The 19107-nt window shown below is 43.4% G+C and overlaps 1 protein-coding gene across 2 annotated transcripts in view; it reads right to left on the reverse strand.

Annotated features, from left to right (window-relative positions):
• SPOCK1 (SPARC (osteonectin), cwcv and kazal like domains proteoglycan 1) overlaps positions 1 to 19107 on the reverse strand; it is a 510364-nt gene that overhangs the window by 117973 nt on the left and 373284 nt on the right. For both annotated transcript variants that reach the window (XM_025388602.1, XM_025388601.1), the window contains one exon: positions 13601 to 13727. In XM_025388602.1, the coding sequence (XP_025244387.1) occupies positions 13601 to 13727 (127 nt within the window). The remainder of the gene's footprint in view (positions 1 to 13600; positions 13728 to 19107) is intronic.

The following is a 19107-nucleotide window of genomic DNA, read 5'->3' on the forward strand; positions in this document are numbered from 1 at the left end:
CTAGATGAGAGAACAAAGCAGGATCTTACTAAATGATGGAGGACACCAGCATCAGAAATGAGAAACACAGAAACAAACGTAGTGACTGGAAGAATGTGCTGATCTCTGGGCACACTCCACAGGTTTCAGTTTTAATATATATACTTTTTAAACAGCTCTATTGAGGTATAATGGACATATGAGGTTGGGGCAAAAGTAATTGCAGTTTTGGTCACTAATTTTTCTGATTGGTTTATGTCTGGGTCCTATACGTGTATTTAAATGTTTTGTGTAACACCTTTGCCCTGAGTGAATGCAAGCTCTCTGTTACAAAAGTTTCACCAGGGATCTTTTCTCTCTCTAACCAGAGTCCAAGCTGAAACTGGCAAGTGTTCTTTTGCCCTGTTTTACTAACAGACAGATTTTTTTAAAATAGGTGTGTGTGTATATAAATATACACACACACATATGTATATATATGTACATGTGTGTATGTATGTGTATATATATGTGTGTATGTGTGCATATATAATATATAGTATACCAAATGATATACTATATATATCATATATACACCATTATATATAGTATATATACACAATGGTATATAAATATATACATTTATATATAATATATATTTATATATTATATGTAATATATGTTATATATTATATATACCACATAATATATAATATATAACATATCCTATATGTTATATATAATATATAATATATGTGTAATATATAATCTATATATTATATATATATAAAATCTCCCACCCTTTAACTCAGGGTGAATCCACTGAAGGATTTGGATTTATGTTTGTGGTTTCAGCTCCAACTTCTCACTATGTTAGGACTTAAGGCATTGTCTCCAGTCAATGGAAAGGAGCCAGTCAAGCTAATCAAGAGGTGTGGGAGCAACAGCTGCATACTGTTGCACTGGAGCATGCAGCTGTTACTTCAAAACCTCTTGAGGTAGCTTCTCTACCTCCCCACCCACCAGAGTCCTGGTCAGGATTCTGTCTAGGTTTCAGTGCTCCTGTCTCCCTACAACCAGGGATTTCCCTTACACCTTGCAAGCTCAATTATTAAAATAATGTCTGCATTATAACTAGGAGTTCAGTATCAGAGAGTTTTCAGGGTCTCTAGTCTATCATACAGCTGGATTTCCCCACATGTACAACATTTCCAATGTGATGGAATCAGTGCTCCAACAGAAGTATATATGGAGTGTTGTTAAAGTTTACATGAAAGAAATGGTCTAATTTGGCATAAAGGGCTCAGGAGGGTTCACTGAGGAGATGGTGCTTAGGCTAAGCCTCACAGTTAAATGGTTCCTCCTTTTTTGTAGGGCTAGATGTGGGTGAGGGATCATCATAGTGCATTAAATTGCCAAAAACAATTGATGCATTCTCTCTATCCCACCTCTCCTCGTCCCTCGTTTGGTACCTGGCAGTTGGGTTGTGCATTGGTTTCCTATAAAGAGAAGCCAGGTGGCTGGCCTAGACAGCTTCCAGCGGAAAATGGTAGAAGACAACATGCGTGATGTAGTGAATCTTGATCAGAGCCACCTTTGGGGCACCCCACCCTCACTGATACATATCATCTTTTGGTCTCTCTGCTGGAGAAGAGAAAGCAAAGAAATACTTCTAATGAGCTCAATCTGACCAAACTGTTTGGGGTCACCAGGTGCCTATAGCACCCAAGTTTCTTGCCTGCCTGCTGTTGTACAGCCTGACTTTGGGGAGCTTTGGATTCAAAAGCTGTCCTTACTGCCTTTGGATGAGAACTGGGGAAAATTCACTCTTTTGTACCCAGGGCCTTTCCTACTACTGGAGGTTTGCTGTTCTGAGAACCTTCCTGGACAGAACCTAGCAGCTCAAGAAGCACACCATTGTCCAAAGGAAGAAGCATTTCTGTTCTGTTCATGGTATACAAAGATTCCCAAATGTTTCATTTGTTTGCAAAAGGGAAACAAAAAAATTGCTTTGGTAAAAATAAGAGCTTCGTTAAAGACATTTCCTTCAATATGCAATTATGGCAACAACTCATGGTAAGTTTCAACCCAGTTAATATTCCTTAATTCCCTCATATAACACACAGGCCCCAGCCTAGGGCTTACAAAATAAGATCAGCTTCTCTGAGCACGACCTATATCCTGGCACTGAAATGTTCTCTTGGAAAATGTGAAGAAGTGTAACCATACTCATTTGAGCAGAATGTCAGCAAGGGAATATTTTGTTTGTCTCTTTTAAAGAAAAACAAAAGCGACATGATCATGAACTTAATTAAAGTTGTTTGCAATGATTTAATTAGGCTTATAGCACTGTGTCTATTCATTCTGGCCAGGGACCTTTCTGTCTTTTAAAGGATTGGTAGGCAGAGATATTGTGTGCTGTGCAATTTTACCTAATCCTTAATTTCATCTCCTGATGAAGTGAGGCCAAGCATCTTTGTGTTCAGGTAATTGCTTTATCAAATGGCTTAATTGTGCATTCAACAGAACTGACAACAAGAAGGTATTCTTCCTAATGTGTTTTTAACAAAAGCACTAACTAATGAGTAGAATGCATTACATGGCATTCTACTCAGGGCATTTGAGAAGAAGAAACGAAAACTTATTCTTCAAATCTTGGTTAAATGCATGTTTGCATATAGAACATAGAAATAAGTGGTACAATAATTAGTTGAATTGCTTCCTTCTGCTCTAACTTCATGACTAATCTGCATGCTTAAGTAGTCTGTGTAAATTCCGTGGATGTATTTTCACAATGGACAATGTCTGAACATCTGTGCTTTCTGAAAATGTCACGATAACCATTTTGCCTGAAAGTTTATCTTCAGGAGCCAAAAAGACTGTGTTATCTTGGCACGTTCTAAGAAGAAATAAATGCTGGGAGAACTGAGGACAGATGTGTCCCATGATCAGAAGAAAGTATTAAAGCATTAGGCCAAATGGTTTAAAAGCATCCTGAATTAAAATGACACTAGATCACGTTCCCGTAGATGAACTTTCTCTTCAACTAAAAATCATGTCTGGGATAAAAACTTGCCTTGCATGTCCCTCTATGCCTGCCATTCCTAGAAACACAACATGCCTTAATACATTCTTACCAGCTCAAACCAGGGTCATCCGGCTCAGGCATTTAATGAGGCTAACATAGTTAATATTTAAAAAGGTGATTGGGTGGTACACTACTTATTAAATTTAATTCATGCAGTATAAACTCTTTTCCTCCCACTTCTTCTGCTGAAAAAAATCTTAACTCTTATTCACAGCGAATGTTGGGATGAAGAGGTTCATGTGACCAGAGTAGACCAACTACAGGGCCATATCAGCCTGGATATAATATTTAATTAAGGGAAGGACACATGATTCAAAATGAGCTAGTTGGAATCTTTTGCCAGGGTTAAAACATAAGTAAATTTCTTTGGTGTTTCTAGGCTGGGAGCAAGTGAATCTGGGGCTATGAAAATCCCTATTCTCTGCTGAGGGAAGAAAGCCTCTTTGCAGAATAAATACAAGTAGAAGCAAACAAAGATGAGAGATGAAAAGAAACAGAGTGGTGGCAACACTGAAAGTTTCCTTCTTTCTCTAAGGCCTGGCTACCCCAATATGCTTTCTAGTCTTTTATGCCAGTAAGTGTCCTTTTTTGGGTTGAGTCATGTTTCTGTCATTAAAATCAAAAGCATTCTGATATTACAACTAGTATTTTACATTACTTTTCAGATGGTTTTTCACTTGTGGAAGTAAAAATGGTGGCTCTTGAGTCAGACAGACCAGGGTTCAAATATCTACTCTGCTACTTACTAGCCATATTGACCTCAAAAAAAGTTGTATAGCTTCAGTTTTCTCATTTTCAATTTAGGACTGACAATAGTACCTACCTTATAGGTTTACTGTGAGAGCTAGATGAAATAATACAGAAAATAAAATAAAGAATACTGTAGCACTTAGCACAATGTGATAGTACTTAATATGCTCAATAATTACTATTTTTCTGTTGTTATTGTTATTATTATTTAAATATCACTGTGGTAGTGACTGCTGGATATCTACTCTGTTCTCCTTTTTTTTTTTTTTTTTTGACAGAATCTTGCTCTGTTGCCCAGGCTATAGCGCAATAGCGTGATCTCTGCTCACTGCAACCTCTGCCTCCCGGGTTCAAGAGATTCTCCTGCCTCAGCCTCCCGAGTAGCTGAGATTACAGGCGTCCACTACCACACCTGGCTTATCTTTTGTATTTTTAGTAGAGACAGAGTTGCACCATGTTGAGTAGACTCAAATTCCTGACCTCAGGTTATCCACCCACCTTGGCCTCCCCAAGTGCTGGGTTTACAAGTATGAGCCACCATGCCCGGTTTTGTCCTTCTTTTAAAAATGTAACTTTCCTATTTTGGCTGGATACATTGTTGCCTATAATAAAAATGACATTCCCCAGCCTCCCTTGAAGCTTGCAGTGGACTTATGATTAAATCCTAGCAAGTGGGATGTAAACAGAAGTAACACTGGTGGCTTTGCAATTGTGCCCCCTTTCTTTTCCTCCATCCTACTGGCTGGATGTAGCAGCCATCCTGGACCCAGAGACAGAAGCTCAACAACTCCAATTACTGAGAATGACAGCAGGCTAAAAAGATCCTGGTCGTCACCAGTCTGGAGGCTGCACATCAGCCTTGGGCTGCTTACCTTGGTAAATGTTTACAGGAGCAAGAGCTAAAATGTAATCCAATTATAAGCCTCTGTTTCATTTGGGTTTTTGTTATGGCAGCTACAACCTATATCCTAATGCACCATTAATATTTTAACTATCATTCCAAAGTGCTCCTTCCAAAAGCCCCGAAAATCAGAAAACAGGATGATTCTAACAAAACTAGGGCATGAACTCTATTTAAATGAATAGTTGAGGATTTTCACATCATGTAAACTAGCTCTTTTTATTAAATGATATTTGGCTGAGGAAAACAGGTTGAAAATGAGTAAGGACTGAGTGAAAAAGGCAAAATTGAGGCATCTGACACTGAGTGTTTGTCCCTAACCCTCAAATTGTTGAATGTATAAAGCAAAATCGCATGGAGTTGGTTAGATGCCACTGAGTACTTCTCCAAACACATACCACTTCATTTGTTGGCTTTTTCTAAGCAACAGTGATATGGTCTGGATCTGTGTCCCCACCCAAATCTCATGTTGAATTGTAATCCCCAGTGTTGGAGGTGGGGCTGGTGGGAGGTGATTGGACCATGGGGGTTGATCCCTACTTTGGTGCGGTTTTCATGGTAAGAGTTCTCAGGAGATCTGGTTGTTCAAAAGTGTGTGGCATCTTCCTCATCGCTCTCTCTTCCTCCTGCTCCTGCCATAAAGAGGGCCTGCTTCCACTTCACCTTCCACCATGATTATAAATTTCCTGAGGCCTCCCCAGAAGCAGAAGCCTGTACAGCCTTCAGAACCATGAGTCAATTAAACCTCTTTTTTAAAAATAAATTACCCAGTCTCAGGTATTTCTTTATAGCAGTGAGATAATGGACTAATACAAACAAAATCAAAATAATAAAATCTACCACCCAAATGCCTTATTGCAGGGTCCCCATCCCCAAGACCATGGACTGCGACTGGTCTGTGGTCTGCTAGGAACCGGCCCACAGCAGGAAATAAGCAGTGGGCAAGCGAGCATTACTGCCTGAGCTCCACCTCCTGTCACATCAGCGGCAGCATTAGATTCTCATAGGAGTGAGAACCCTACTGTGAACTGCACATGCAAGGGATCTAGGTTGCATGCTCTTTATAAAAATCTAATGCCTGGCGATCTGTCACTATCTCCCATCACCCCCAGATGGGACCATCTAGTTGCAGGAAAACAAGTTCAGGGCTTCTGCTGATGTTACATTATGGTGAGTTGTATAATTAATTTCATTACAACAAAATAATTATACAACATTGTGTATTACAATGCAATAATAACAGAAATGAAGTACACAATAAATGTAATGTGTTTGAATCATCCCCAAACTATCCCCTGCCATGGCCCAGGGGGAAAAATGTCTTCTAGGAAACTGGTCCATGTGCCAAAAAGGTTGGGGACCACTGCCTTATTGGACTGTTGGTGTCCACTGTGGTCTATCTGCACAAGTCTCTTTTTCCCACCCAAGAGTAGACATAGATGAAATCAGAATTTTAACTTCTCATCTCCCCTCAGTGCTGCACAGATGGGAACACCCAGTGACTTGCCTAATTGCAGCTGCTGCTTCTCTCATCCTTAATGCCATTGCTATTGCCATTGTGTTCCAGCCTGTCGATGCACAACATGTGCAAGTGCAATCTTTTGCCTTCAGTTTCCAATAATTTTATTTTCTGCTTATTCAGAAGCAAGGCCATCACCAATAAGCCATTTGCAAGTAAAGCCAATTTTCAACCCACAGGTCTGGTGGGAGCAGAAAAAACACTCCTGAAAACACCAACAGTCTCAACTCTGCGTAAAAGAAAAGTAGCCACACATAAAAACCTCCTATGCCTGACATGGTCACAAGGTCATAAAAGCCTGTGGGAAACAAAGAAGTCATGCTGAGCTTAAAGCCATCTTGAGAAGTCTTACACATCCACACCCCTGATTTGCTCCAACCCTGAGAATAGCCTGTTGTTCGGAAATGTGGGCCAATACAGACTCTACTTGCCAAGAACTTCAAACATGACCTTTACAAGGTAGCAATTGTTGGAAACTATTAAGATGCCTCTGAAAAAAAAATATAATCTGCAGCGACAATATGCTGAAAGAAATGCCAACCCTGTAAAGCAAGTGCTCTCTCCACTCCCTCACGTGCGCAGGCAGAAGGGAAGAGAAACATTTTCCTCCACAGCAGCTCTTAACTCTGCATCTCTCTTCTGTGTCGAGACATAAATGAGCCATTTGCTAATTGTTTAACAGCAATTAAGGAAGAGAATGTCAGGGAGAGGGGAGTGACAGCAGACGGGTGTTTGCCTGCTTGGTCGCCAGTTACCAACAGCCAAGCTGATGCCAGAGAACGGTGCTGGCTCTCAAGATTCACAGTGGTGGTGGGTGCATGGTGAGCCCTCTCCTCAAAGACAAGGCCCAGTGCTGGAAAGTGAGCAGTCAGCCCTGACATCTGAGCTTCAGTCAGGTGGGCCCAGATGAGAGACGTCCATACAGTCCTATCAAAGGAGGCCTGACAATTAGAACCCCTCCCCATCCCAACCACGGCCAGGACCTGGAGCAGTAGCAACCTCCTCCTCTGCTCCTTTCTGAGCTCCCAGGAGCCCAGTTCCTCACCAGATCTCCTCCCATTTTCTAAAGCAGCTCTCTCCTCCAGAGAGAGAAAGCCTGGGACTGCCCACCTGGGTGAAGCCTGGGCTACCCAGGGTCCAGTCAGCAGCATCAGTGCTTCTCTTCCAGCAGACAGAATTAAAAGCTGGCAATCAGGCCCCCAGCAAGCTTTCCTCTTTCTATGCCGATAACAGAAAAGAAAGGAAAGGATTCCAGAAGTGCTGGGCTCCCAGATGGTCCAGGACAAAACCACAAAGCTGCAGGCAAGAGGACCTTGCAAGTCCTGCTAAGATGAAGAAGGTAAAGTCCTCCTGGGCTCAGAGCTGTAATGACTCTATATCTGAAATTCAAATAGTTGCTAAGACCAGCTATAGCTTCCTAAATACCTTTTTAGATGGTTTTCTATCCATCCCTGTACCTTCTCTGCAAATCCAGGCCTCCCTCACACCAGGCCTAGATGATTCCAGGAGGCTTCTCATAGTCACCCTGCCTCCAATCCTGCCCCAACCATGCCCACCCTGCAGCCACTGTAAGCATACTCAAAAATATAAGCCTTTGGTAGGTTCCCCAATATGCTTCAGGTAAAGTCCAAACCCCTTCATGTGGCCCCTGCAAAATGTGGCCCTTGGTGACTTTTCTAGCCTCATTTCTACAGCTAGTGAACCCCTTTCCCTACCTCACATGAGACCTGGCCACACTGACAGTCACCAGCTCCTTCAAGGTGCCATGCTTTCTCTCACCTCTTCGACCCCCTCCTCCCTGACTGAATGAGCTCCTGTGCCCCCAGCTCTTACTCTAGTTGACTTTTCCAGTCTTAAGATCTCACCTGAACTATCGCTTCCCCAAAGAAGACTCCTTCTACATCCAAACTGGTTGAAGTGGCCTTGCTCTGTGTTCCTGCAGCTTCCCAAATGTCCCTTATCTAAACACCTATTCTAATGAAAGGAGACTGCTTTTCAATTTGTCTATCTTCCTTGTAAGTTCCGTGAAAACTGGGGCTTTGTCTATTTTGTCTTTTGCCATATCCCTAGTATTTAACACAGTGTATGGTACAGAGGAGAAAAGAACTCAATACATATTTATTGAATTTCTGAATTCAATAAATTCAGAAATTTACTTCAGTCTTCCTTGCCATAAAAATGTAGTATCAAGAGTAGTTAAGAAATTACTAGGGTGATCCTGGAAGCCAAGCGAGGGTCAGAGTCTATATCACACTCTCAAAGCAGCTGCACTGTTGGCCTTCCATTTGTCAATTCCCTGTAGTGCCCTTCTGTACCTTATCTTTTATGCATTATGCTTTATAGCGTCTGAATAAACATTTATTGCCATGTAACATCTCATATCCCTTCATCTCAAGACTCTGTGCCTTCCTGTGTACTTTATCTTTGATCCTGGGGGAGTCACACAGCTCTGAGTGGTGTCCCTGGTATCAGGGCAACAGAAGAGGCCTGCTGCAGACAAAGACTCCTCAATGCATCCCCTACTTCTAGGAACCTCTGACTACTGGGGACCCAGAAGCAGAAGGAAAGCTCGTTTGATGAAACGCAAGGACAGATACCAGCATCAAGGACAGGAAGATGCTCAGGTTTCTTCCTCCAGCTGTGCCAGTGATGTTCCCACAGCCGTGGAACCCGTCTTGAAGGAGTAAACAATTCACCTGGAAAAGTGTGACTATATATTATGGAGTGTGGGTTTCCCTGGTGATGATGGGACAGGGGCAGTAATATATTTTTGCCAAAACTAATTTTTATGATTTTTGACTTAATGACATTGAATCACCTCCAGCTACACATGCATCATGGTTTCATCTGTCCTTTGTTTCCTGACACCAATGATCCAAAAAAGGTTCTAACTCCATGGGATGGGAAGTCATTTGCTCCTTTACAGTTAACTAATTCACTCTTATTACTTGAGCATCTGCATCTACTGGTGGTCTCCAACAGCTTTGTCTGGGAGACTAAATCATCTTTTTGAACCTCCATAAATAAGTGGCCATGTATTTAGGAGCAATGTCTAAAACACTCCAGTAGTCAATCTAACCAGACTGAAATAGCCCTGTTGGAGGGAAGCCTCAGGGGTCTAGAATTGTCCTCTGCTTCAGAAGTCTTCAGTAATCAATGCACAGCTTCGGATTAAGTAATATTTGCCCCACTACATTAAGAAAGAGAAAACACAAACTTCTAGATGTTCACATAAGACAGAAGACCAGCACACTAATGCCAAGAATAAACACCCATGCCATTTCCCACTGCTGCAGTGCCCCTCCCACCACTCTTTTCCCTTTAACATCCAATAGAAGTGAATAGATCACAGATACCCAGGCAGGAGACCATGGGTGTGAAACTCCCACTATCCTTGTCTTTTGGGGCTTCGGTATATCCTGTATGGAATATGGGAGAAGAATACTACAACCTTTGGTAAAAGGGCTCTAGACATCTTCTTCCACCCCAGGAAAAGGGTTCAGCAGGTCTGGGAAACTGAGAAGTTGGTCAGGCTGGTTCAGGAACTTAAAGACACCAAAGGAACATCAGGATGCTGTTTGGGAAGGTCTAAGGGCCAGGCCCAGCAGTATGTACATGCCACTCCTCTTATGAAGAATAAGGAGTCATTGCAAAGGGGTCTCCTCAATCCTAATCCTGACTCTCAAGCAAGCTATTAAGTACCTGTAAGCAGGCAGCCTTCCCATATCCAAAAAGTCAACTTTCCTGCCCAAACTACCAGGAGGCTTTGACCAGCGAACATTTCCAGAGCTATTCTCTGGGCAACTGACAGCATTTCAGCCATTCTGACAGGTTACCACTGTTCTTTGCAGCTCAAGGTTCACAGGGAGCTGGCATTTTAAGCTCCTTCTGTGAATGAGAGACGGAGGTCAGTGAGCAGGTTTGTACCGGGGTTTGATGTACAATACGCCACTTGCCCAAACGGTCCTGAGCACTCAGACATCTCATGGCTCATCTCCAGTCTCAGGCTGAGGATCAGTTTGCTCCAGAGCTGGAGGGAATAATTTGAACACCACAAACAGGATCTTCACAAAGAGAGAAACATTGCAAGGAGCTGCTAAGTCTCTGCCAGAGCCCCAGGTTGGGTTTTCAGCTAAGCAGTTTGGCCCAGGATAGGGATGGCTTGTTTTTTTCTATTGCAAAGCTCTCTCCACCCCATTGACTCAAATCCAAGTTGAGTTATGTGTACTGGAATCTCCCCATTCCTTCTCAGCTAGACTCTTTTTTGGCTCCTCTCTTGGTAATGATATTTTCTGAGCAGCCACTAGGTACTGCACCCCATGCCTGAGCAGCCACCACAAAAGGTCTCTGCCTCTGGGATCTCACATTCTTAAGGCAATTACAATACCGAGTATCCCTCAAGCCTGGAATTGCCAGATCATCTTCTCATCTTCCAGGCTGGCTAAGTGTCCCTGCTTAGACGGCTTCGATATCCTCCCTGTCTTCCTCATCTCGTGTCTCTCCACAGGGGCATCCTCACGGTTCTTCAAACACCTCACATTGCCTTACTGCACTGGCCCATGCTATTTTCTCTATCTGGAACATTCTACTCCTCCACTCTCAGTTTAAAGGACACCCCCTCAGAGACAGCTTCCCAGATCACCATCCCCTATAAAGCAAGTCTCTCTCTAACCTCTGTCTCAGAACTGTGCTTTGTAGCGCTTACTAAAATTCGAAATTACATATTTATTTGCTTGGTTACCTATTTCTGTGTCCCCTACCAGATGGTAACCTCCAAGTGAGCAGGAATGGTGCCTGTCTTAGTCCCTTACTGCCCCTACCCCATATTTTGCACAGTGCGTACAACAACTGCAAGTATTCAATAAGAGCTGCTGAACAAATCATTGAAAGATTCTTTCTATGATAAGTGACCTGGAGTAAAAGGGGGCAGGCTCTGGAGGGCCCTGTTAATAACAATAGAGCCTGAGCTCAGTTCTAGTAGCAAGGGAGAGCTCGCCAAGCATTTTTAGCACAGGAGACACACAGACTTTTATTACAAAAATTCCCCCTCTTTGGATATGTGGAAATGGACTTTGGGGTAGCAGGAGGGGCAGACTGGAGGCAGGGAGACCTATTAGAAGGGTCCTATAAACACTGACATCCTCGCTACTAAAAGTGTGATCTGTGGACCAGCAGCTTGGCCATCACCTGGGAAACTGCTAGAAGTGCAGATGTCAGACCCCGTCATCTCAGAATCTGCATTTTAACAGCATCTCCAGATGACTGTTTACACACCTAGCATCTGCGCCCTAAGGGAAAGGCAGTGATGGCCTGATCTGCCTTTGGCAATGGGGGGGGTAGAAATGACTTATCAGTGTCCCCTTTAAATCCACCATTCCAGACATGGCTGGAGTGTCAAAAGCAAGTCCTATTACTACAAACTATCAAAAATATTGAATCTATTAGTGGCTAAAAAGAGCAAGGGGATGGGGAAGTGTGGGTTTAATTGAGCTGAGATGGGCTATGGCTATTGAGAAAGGCTATAATCTTAGACAAAGAATTTCTAACCCACAGCACAGGTCTGGAGTTACAGAGTTAAGGATTCCTGAGTCTGGCCATGAAGAAGAGCCAACTCTTTTATTCCCACTATATTATAAATTTCCCCAGCACCTAGTACAGTGCCTGGCACTAGAAATGGCTCAAATGTCTATTGAATGAACCAAGGAACCAATCAAACAATGAATACGCTATTGAATCCTAAAGCAGATTCCACGGGTCTGAGTACAAGCCAGACATATGTACTTTTCCACTTTCCTGTTTGTAAGAAACACACTTTTCTTCTCCTTTGTTAGAACAATGTGAACACCTGGGAGGATAAAACTCAACTATTAGTGGACAAAATCCTAAGGATATATGACCCATGCATCACAAAATCAGTAGGGAAAAGTGGTCACAGCCTCTAAATAACCCTGATAAGTCTCTGAGGACAGCAAGCAGTGAGGATCATCGTGGGCCTGTGACATCTCCATGGTGTGAGGGTCAAGGTGGTGAGGGGATCACAGGGAATAGAAGTTGCCAATTGTCTGTGCAGTGGGAGCATGGCGACGAGGAGGTCCCAGCAGAAAGGCCCAAGAACCATCACCACGATGTCCCCTACAGCAACTCTCTTTAGTCACGGACTCCACTCTGCAAGTTAAACCTCACACAGAAAAACAGGAAGACAGATGAAAATGGTGTAGCTCTGGCTGGAGGAGATGGGGAGGGCAAGAGCTCTACTTCCACCCACCATGTCTTACAGAAAACCTTGACACACGCACCCATATGCTGGCTCCTTTGTGCCTACCACAGTGTTGAAACCCTCAGGGGGTGGTTTTAGGATATGAAAATGAAGAAACAAACTCCCATCAATTCTATGGTTTCCCTTTAGTTCATTATCCTGGTAAAACGGTACCCATTCTCAAACACAAACGGCCATACTTCACCCAAAGAGAGTCCCATTATCCTGGTAAAACGGTACCCATCCTCAAACACAAATGGCCATGCTTCACCCAAAGAGAGTTCCATTATCCTGGTAAAACAGTACCCATTCTCAAACACAAATGGCCATGCTTCACCCAAAGAGAGTTCCAAGAACAAATTATCACCTCCTTTCTCTACTTCCATAACCCCTGCCTCCCTGCCTGTAAATCCTATTATTGGCTTAGGTGAAATGCCCCTCTAGAAGAGGCTTTTCCTCATCCTTCCAACAGAAACAAAGCCTTTCCTCATCCCTCCAATAAATATAAATAGACATATTTTATCCCAGCCCCTTTTTCTATGAAATCATTTTCTTTTTGTTGGTTTGAGTTAAAATGACCTGTCACACACTTGTCCCTACCCCTATTAGGCTGTGAATCCCTGAGGCACCCCCTTAGAAAAGAACAGTGCCTTATTTGGGGCCTGTGCAGGGCAGATGCATTCAAGATGTGCAGTAAGTGTGGATTAGGTGTACACTGACATCACACCCCTTCCTTCCGCTGCACTGGCACAAGGCAGCATCCTGAGCCTCCCTTACCAGTTTGCTCCCCATCAGCCGAGCTATGTGACTTGCCTCTTTTGAACAGCTGGCTATCCCACCTTCTCCAGGAAGCTTGTCTAGATTAACTTCAGGATTACACGCCACTCTCAGAATCATCCTTTCTTCTTACCCTTCAATCAGCCCAGTTACACAGGATAGAATATTTTTATTTTGCTTTTATTTGTCTCCATGGCCAGAGAACATCTCTGAGTCTGTTCATGCAGCAGCTTCTGAAGGGCAAGGCCTGGAGCCCACCACACTTCCCAAGCCCCAGTTTTGGCACAGAGACATGTTAGAACAAGCTGACATGAAGTATTTTTAATGACAAAAAAAGACAAGAAAGCCAACCTTGGATGTGTAGGAGTGGCCATCCGAGCCGCAGACCATGGCTGACTGTGCCACAGGACAGGGCTTGCACTTGACCAAATTCGAAGGTCCAACCCAGTGTTTGTGGGCCACGTTCCCCTTCTTTTGCCTAAAGATGAGAAAAAAAGGGGATAAATTAGTTGAAGTTCTAGACGCTATGAGTCTTTCCTCTAGGTTCCCAGAATAAAAGGCCAAATAAATAAAGGACTACCCAACCAGGCCGAGGGATCCTGAGGGCCTTTGCCAGCACTTCCATTTGCTCCAACTCATTGATAGGAAGCAGAGGATTTTGTCCCAGAAGCATAGATTCAACAAACCAGATGGACTGAGGAAAACAATGTAGCCATTGAAAACATGACTACTGACATGGGAAGATTTTTACAACACACAGAAAAAAACAAGTGAGGGAATATGGCTTAATCAGCCCCAATACCATATGTGGCATATCACAGATGCCCAGAGAACAGCACCCCAAAGTCTGAGACTCTCCTGGGGCTCACAGGCAGCCTTTTGTGTGGATGACGCACAGGCATCTCAATGAGTGCTTTAGACAAAAGCACACCTCCAAACACAACTGAAAGACTTTATCACAGCTGTAGAAAACTATCTCTGGATATATTTTAAAGTAATTTCAGTCCAGCTTCCAATTTGCCATTTGATAGAGGCTCTGAGGTGATGTCACTTTCAACTGTTAAAATAATCAGAATTCTACTCTTTCATTCCAGCTCAAGTTTCCCCCGATTCTAACCTTTGTCATAATGATAAATGATGCTATTAGGATGGCTTATGTCCACGGAAGGAACCCCATCACTATATCATAAACCACTGAAATAAAGGCCTGCAGTTACTGCCACCCTTCCTCTCTTAGCCAAAGCTATTCTCCCAGCAAACCACTTGGAGCGACTCCCAGGGCCTGGGGCCGAGTTTTGGTTGAAGGATACCAGTCTCTGGATGGCCCATCAATCAGGCAATTACTGTGCCTTTGAAATGTTTGGCACTGGCCTTCCTGCATGATGGTTAGAGCTTGGGCTCTGGAGTCAGAAAGTACAAGTTCAAATCTCAGCTCTGTCATTCACTCACAGTGCGACCTTGGCAAGGTATTTAATGGCACAAATCTCAGTTTCCTCATTAGTAAAATGAAGGAAAATAGAATTGACTTCAAGTGGATGTTATGAAGATTAAATGAGCTGATGTACCTGAAGTACTCAGCAGAGTGCCTGCAAAATAGGAAGCAGTCAAAATGGTAGCCATTACTACAATTATTACTTGCCCCCACATGGAGGATGAAATTACCAAACCATAGAAATGTGATTAATCCTCAGTCCCCAGGCTTGAAACAGCATTTTATTTTCAAAAAAATTCATGGAAGCGGAAGAAGGAAATATTTTCTACCAGGTGTGGAATGAATCTCCAGTCCTCAGGAATTCAGGTTTGGTATCTAGGGTAACCTACCCTCTTCCAAATGAAGGAAAGTAAGCAAGAAAGAAAGATGCATGAAGCCAAGAGCACCGTTAATTTGGTTCTTATTCTAATTCAAATGTACTCTAGCAATTTGGGGCAGGCAGGAGGAGGAAAAAGGTCTGTTTGGGGAACAACCTTTGAAGGTGATATCAGAGAGGATCAATAGGTACCCACAGCACAGCACGTGGGGCCCCCCAGAGATCCTAGGCTGGGCAGGCCACAGGGCTGAGCCTGTCTAACTACAGAACCAGAGAAGAAAGTCTTATGCGTGTCCCTTGAAATCACCTTGCTTGTTCAACTTGCTTGTCTTACTAGTGGGGAAAACTGAAACTCGATGAGAGCCAGAGTCTTGCCTGAAGTCACGGGGCTGATCAGTAGCTAGACTTGGGATGGCATCCACGCAGCTGTAGAGAGTGTCCAGGGATGTGTCTCTCTTCTTTAGCGCATCTCAGCCCAACCCAGATTACCAGCTTGAAAATTCTTTGAGGGCACCCATATGTGTGTCATTTGGGGTCGTCTCTCCAACACCTCACTGTTTTCACAGCTGCTGCTCACCTTGGCTTTGCCCTCTGGGATTTTTTAAAGTCTATTATTTCCATTTATAAATTACACGGACATGAGGTTTCCTATTATCCTTCGTCAAACATACGTTACTCTTTCAGGATTTGTTCTAGGCTACTGGTAAAGGGATGGCGGGTGGGACTCCTTGTGGAGAATGAGCAGGCTGTCAGCATAGGGTTAATCTTAGGGTACATGATTCCTTCAGCAGAACACCAGACATTTATCGTCATTCACACAGCAGATTGTCTGACACTGATAATGAATCAGCAAATGCAGAAATAAGTTCTGGCATCTGGCAGCCCTGCCCCTGGGTCAGTCCCCAGTGTGCATGTCTACAGCTGAAGCAATTCTTGTTATGAGTTCCCAGAAAAGGGCTATAAAGTCCAAAGAGTGGGCAGCTTTGCTGCAGCAGACATAACCATGTACAAAGATGCCCTAGAGGAAAAAAAGCCTGAGGGAGCTTAGTCAAAGTCAGGGGAGGAAGACGTAAACACTGAACCAATGGCTTTGAAGAAAAGATGGAACCAGCTATCAATCACCAGTTAATGACAAATCATCTTTATCACTGGACCTGAACTTCACCATTAAAGTAAATTCATTAAGGGGAGGCAAGGAGGTGAGGCTGATTGGTGCCTATCAGAGGGCCTGGTGCATCCCGAATGCTATCCCTGTGGGGTGGTGGGGAGGGGGTCCCTATGTGCTGACCACTGCAGTGGTATCTCAATAGTTAATCGCAAAATCACAGAATGTCAGAACCAGAAAACACCTTAAAACTACTCTCCTTCAACAACTTTATTTTCTAGGTAAGGAACCAGAGACACAGAGAGGAAGTGACTTTCCCAGTGTCACCGAGAAATAGGGCAAAGTTACATTATCTATATTTGTTGAATGGAAGTTGTTCAGGAAACCTGCATCAGTCTGGGACTATTTTCATCCCCTGTTTTGGCATCTGTACTTTCATTACCATGCTTCAGTTTTATAAATAATACTCCTTTGAAACATTGCTCCTGGCTCTATACCTGCAGAGGAGCAAGCTGGATGTACTTGATATCAGGTGGTTATGAATTATGCCCAGGTAAAACCATCTTTGACTTCTCCTAGGACACCCTGGGGGCTCTGGGCACAAAGGCCAAGCCATTCTGAATGCTCTCAATTCTAACGAAACAAGAATACCTGTTAGATGGGGGCAAACTCAGCTGTTGCTTACCTCCACAAGGTAGGACTCTAGTGGAGATGGCACATGATTCTGAAGTCTCTTTCCAGAGGCCAAGTATGTAAAGTTATGTACAAGTATATGTGAGCCCAAGGAAGTAGAACTTCCCTGGCTATTGTGTATTTTAATCCCCACAATTCAGTGCAAATCATAAAAAATAACTAACCCAGTCAAGGCAAGGGACTAAGATTTTTAACTCGAGATAGTTCCATTCTTGAGTCAATGAAGAGTGAAATCCAATGAAGGTATCTCTTGATGAGATTGCTATGCCCAATGTCACAGTTATTTGTCAGTTGGGGTGACACAACAATTTAGTCTGAGCGGCAGGTTCTGCCAGCCTTCTCATTGGCCAGCGAACCCTAAATCTACCCCAGCCCAGCTGGTACCAAGGGGCAGCCACATCTCCTGCAGGCTGATGGCACCACACACAAAATTCCAACCCTCAAGCCCTCCACGATGGCAAGAAGACAGATAATCAATAGATCACTGGCATTTCTTATTCCTTTTTGTTCAACTGTGTATTCTCCATCTTTTTTTAAAAGTATACTCAAATTCCCAGCATTATGTTTGTGAAGCAGAGGAATGATTGTTAGGTACAAATCTGATCATGTGATTCTCATGCTTAAAACCGCCATCTTCAGCCGGGTACAGTGGCTCACGCCTAAAATCCTAGCACTTTGGGAGGCTGAGGCGGGTGGATCGCCTGAGGTCAGGAGTTCGAGACCAGCCTGGCCAACACAGTGAAACCCCGTCTCTACTAAAAATACAAAAAATTAGCTGGGTGTGGTGGTGGGCGCCTGTAATCCCAGCTACTCGGGAGGCTGAGACAGGAGAATCACTTGAACCCGGCAGGCGGAGGTTGCAGTGAGCCAAGATCATGCCACTGCACTCCAGCCTGGGCAACAAGAACAAAATTCTGTCTCCCCTCCCCAACAAACACATGCACACTAACCACGACCAACACCAATTTTTGCTCCAGCCACTCTCAGCTGTTTCCCAGAGCCAGCTCTTTCCTATGTGCCATCATGTGGGTTTTCCTTGACCCACATTTCTCCCCTCATCCACCTTTCTCCGCCGCTTGCCTAAAATATCAGTTCCTCAGAAAGCCTTCTAGGCCCCTCCACAGGCAGGTTGGCTGCACTCCCACTCCATCAAAGCCTTGTGACCACTTCTGATTGGGCTCTCTAATTTCCAAGCAAGCACCTTGATTTAACTTGACAAAAGGTTAAGAGGTTATTATTATTCCAACAGGACATGGGGCACACCCAGGCTAAAAGCCTGGGAAGCCCATGCTGGATACCTCCCTCTTCCTGCTCACACCAGTTTTCCCTACCATGCAGTCCTATTAAGTTCTATCTCCAGCCAGCCATATCTAACACTTAAGTGTCTCTTCCACGTGTCATGCAAATTCAAGTCTATACGACCGGACAATTATTTTTCATCTGCATAACAATGTCTATTCCTTGTTCAAGCTTCAAATCCATTGCTTTCTGTGAAGTCTTGCTGACCCTGTAAACTTCATCCCAAGTAGTTAACCATGATATTGTTTTTCCAACATTATAACCTGTTCAGTCCCAACTGTGGCATTCACTACAACGTGAAAGTTCTTTTTGTGTCTTTCTTCCTCAATATACTATGTACTCCTTAAGGGAGGTGACTGGGCCTTAATCATGTTGGTGCTTCCATACTTAGAAATATGGGCAATACTTGGCACATGATCCTACTCAGTCAATAAGTGAACATATTGTTTTGGACCTTTAGAACGTTCTCCTTTTATTTCTGGAAAATGTTAGCACTATGGCAAAGACAAAAATGGTGTGTTATTTTAAGCAACAAGAATTCAACAGGCTCTTGTTTCCAGAAATCCTGATTCAGACTAGGAAAAAAAAAAACATTCAGCAAAAAACCCCACAAAACTCTAGAAACAACTGAGAAATGGGTGGAGGGAGCTCCCCTGTGCATCAGCGGACTAAGGATTCCCACACTCTTCTGTCTAGAAGTCAGACAGTTTCCAAAGCTGCGTGAGGGCCTCTGATGATGTGGTTCCAAATTGTCAGCAGATATTAATCTTCAGGATTCAGGAATGATAAATCAGAATGCTGAAATCATGTTTTTCTATATTTCTCACAATATTTTATGTGTTTTTTTATACAAGCAAGAAATACTAAGTTTAGTAGTATTTATAAAGACATGCAGCCTAGAGCAAAACTTCAAACACTGGAAACTGTCATCCAGCATTATTGGGTAGTACTCA

This window comes from Theropithecus gelada, chromosome 6 (assembly GCF_003255815.1).
Source record: "Theropithecus gelada isolate Dixy chromosome 6, Tgel_1.0, whole genome shotgun sequence".
NCBI classification, from domain to species: Eukaryota; Metazoa; Chordata; class Mammalia; order Primates; family Cercopithecidae; genus Theropithecus; species Theropithecus gelada.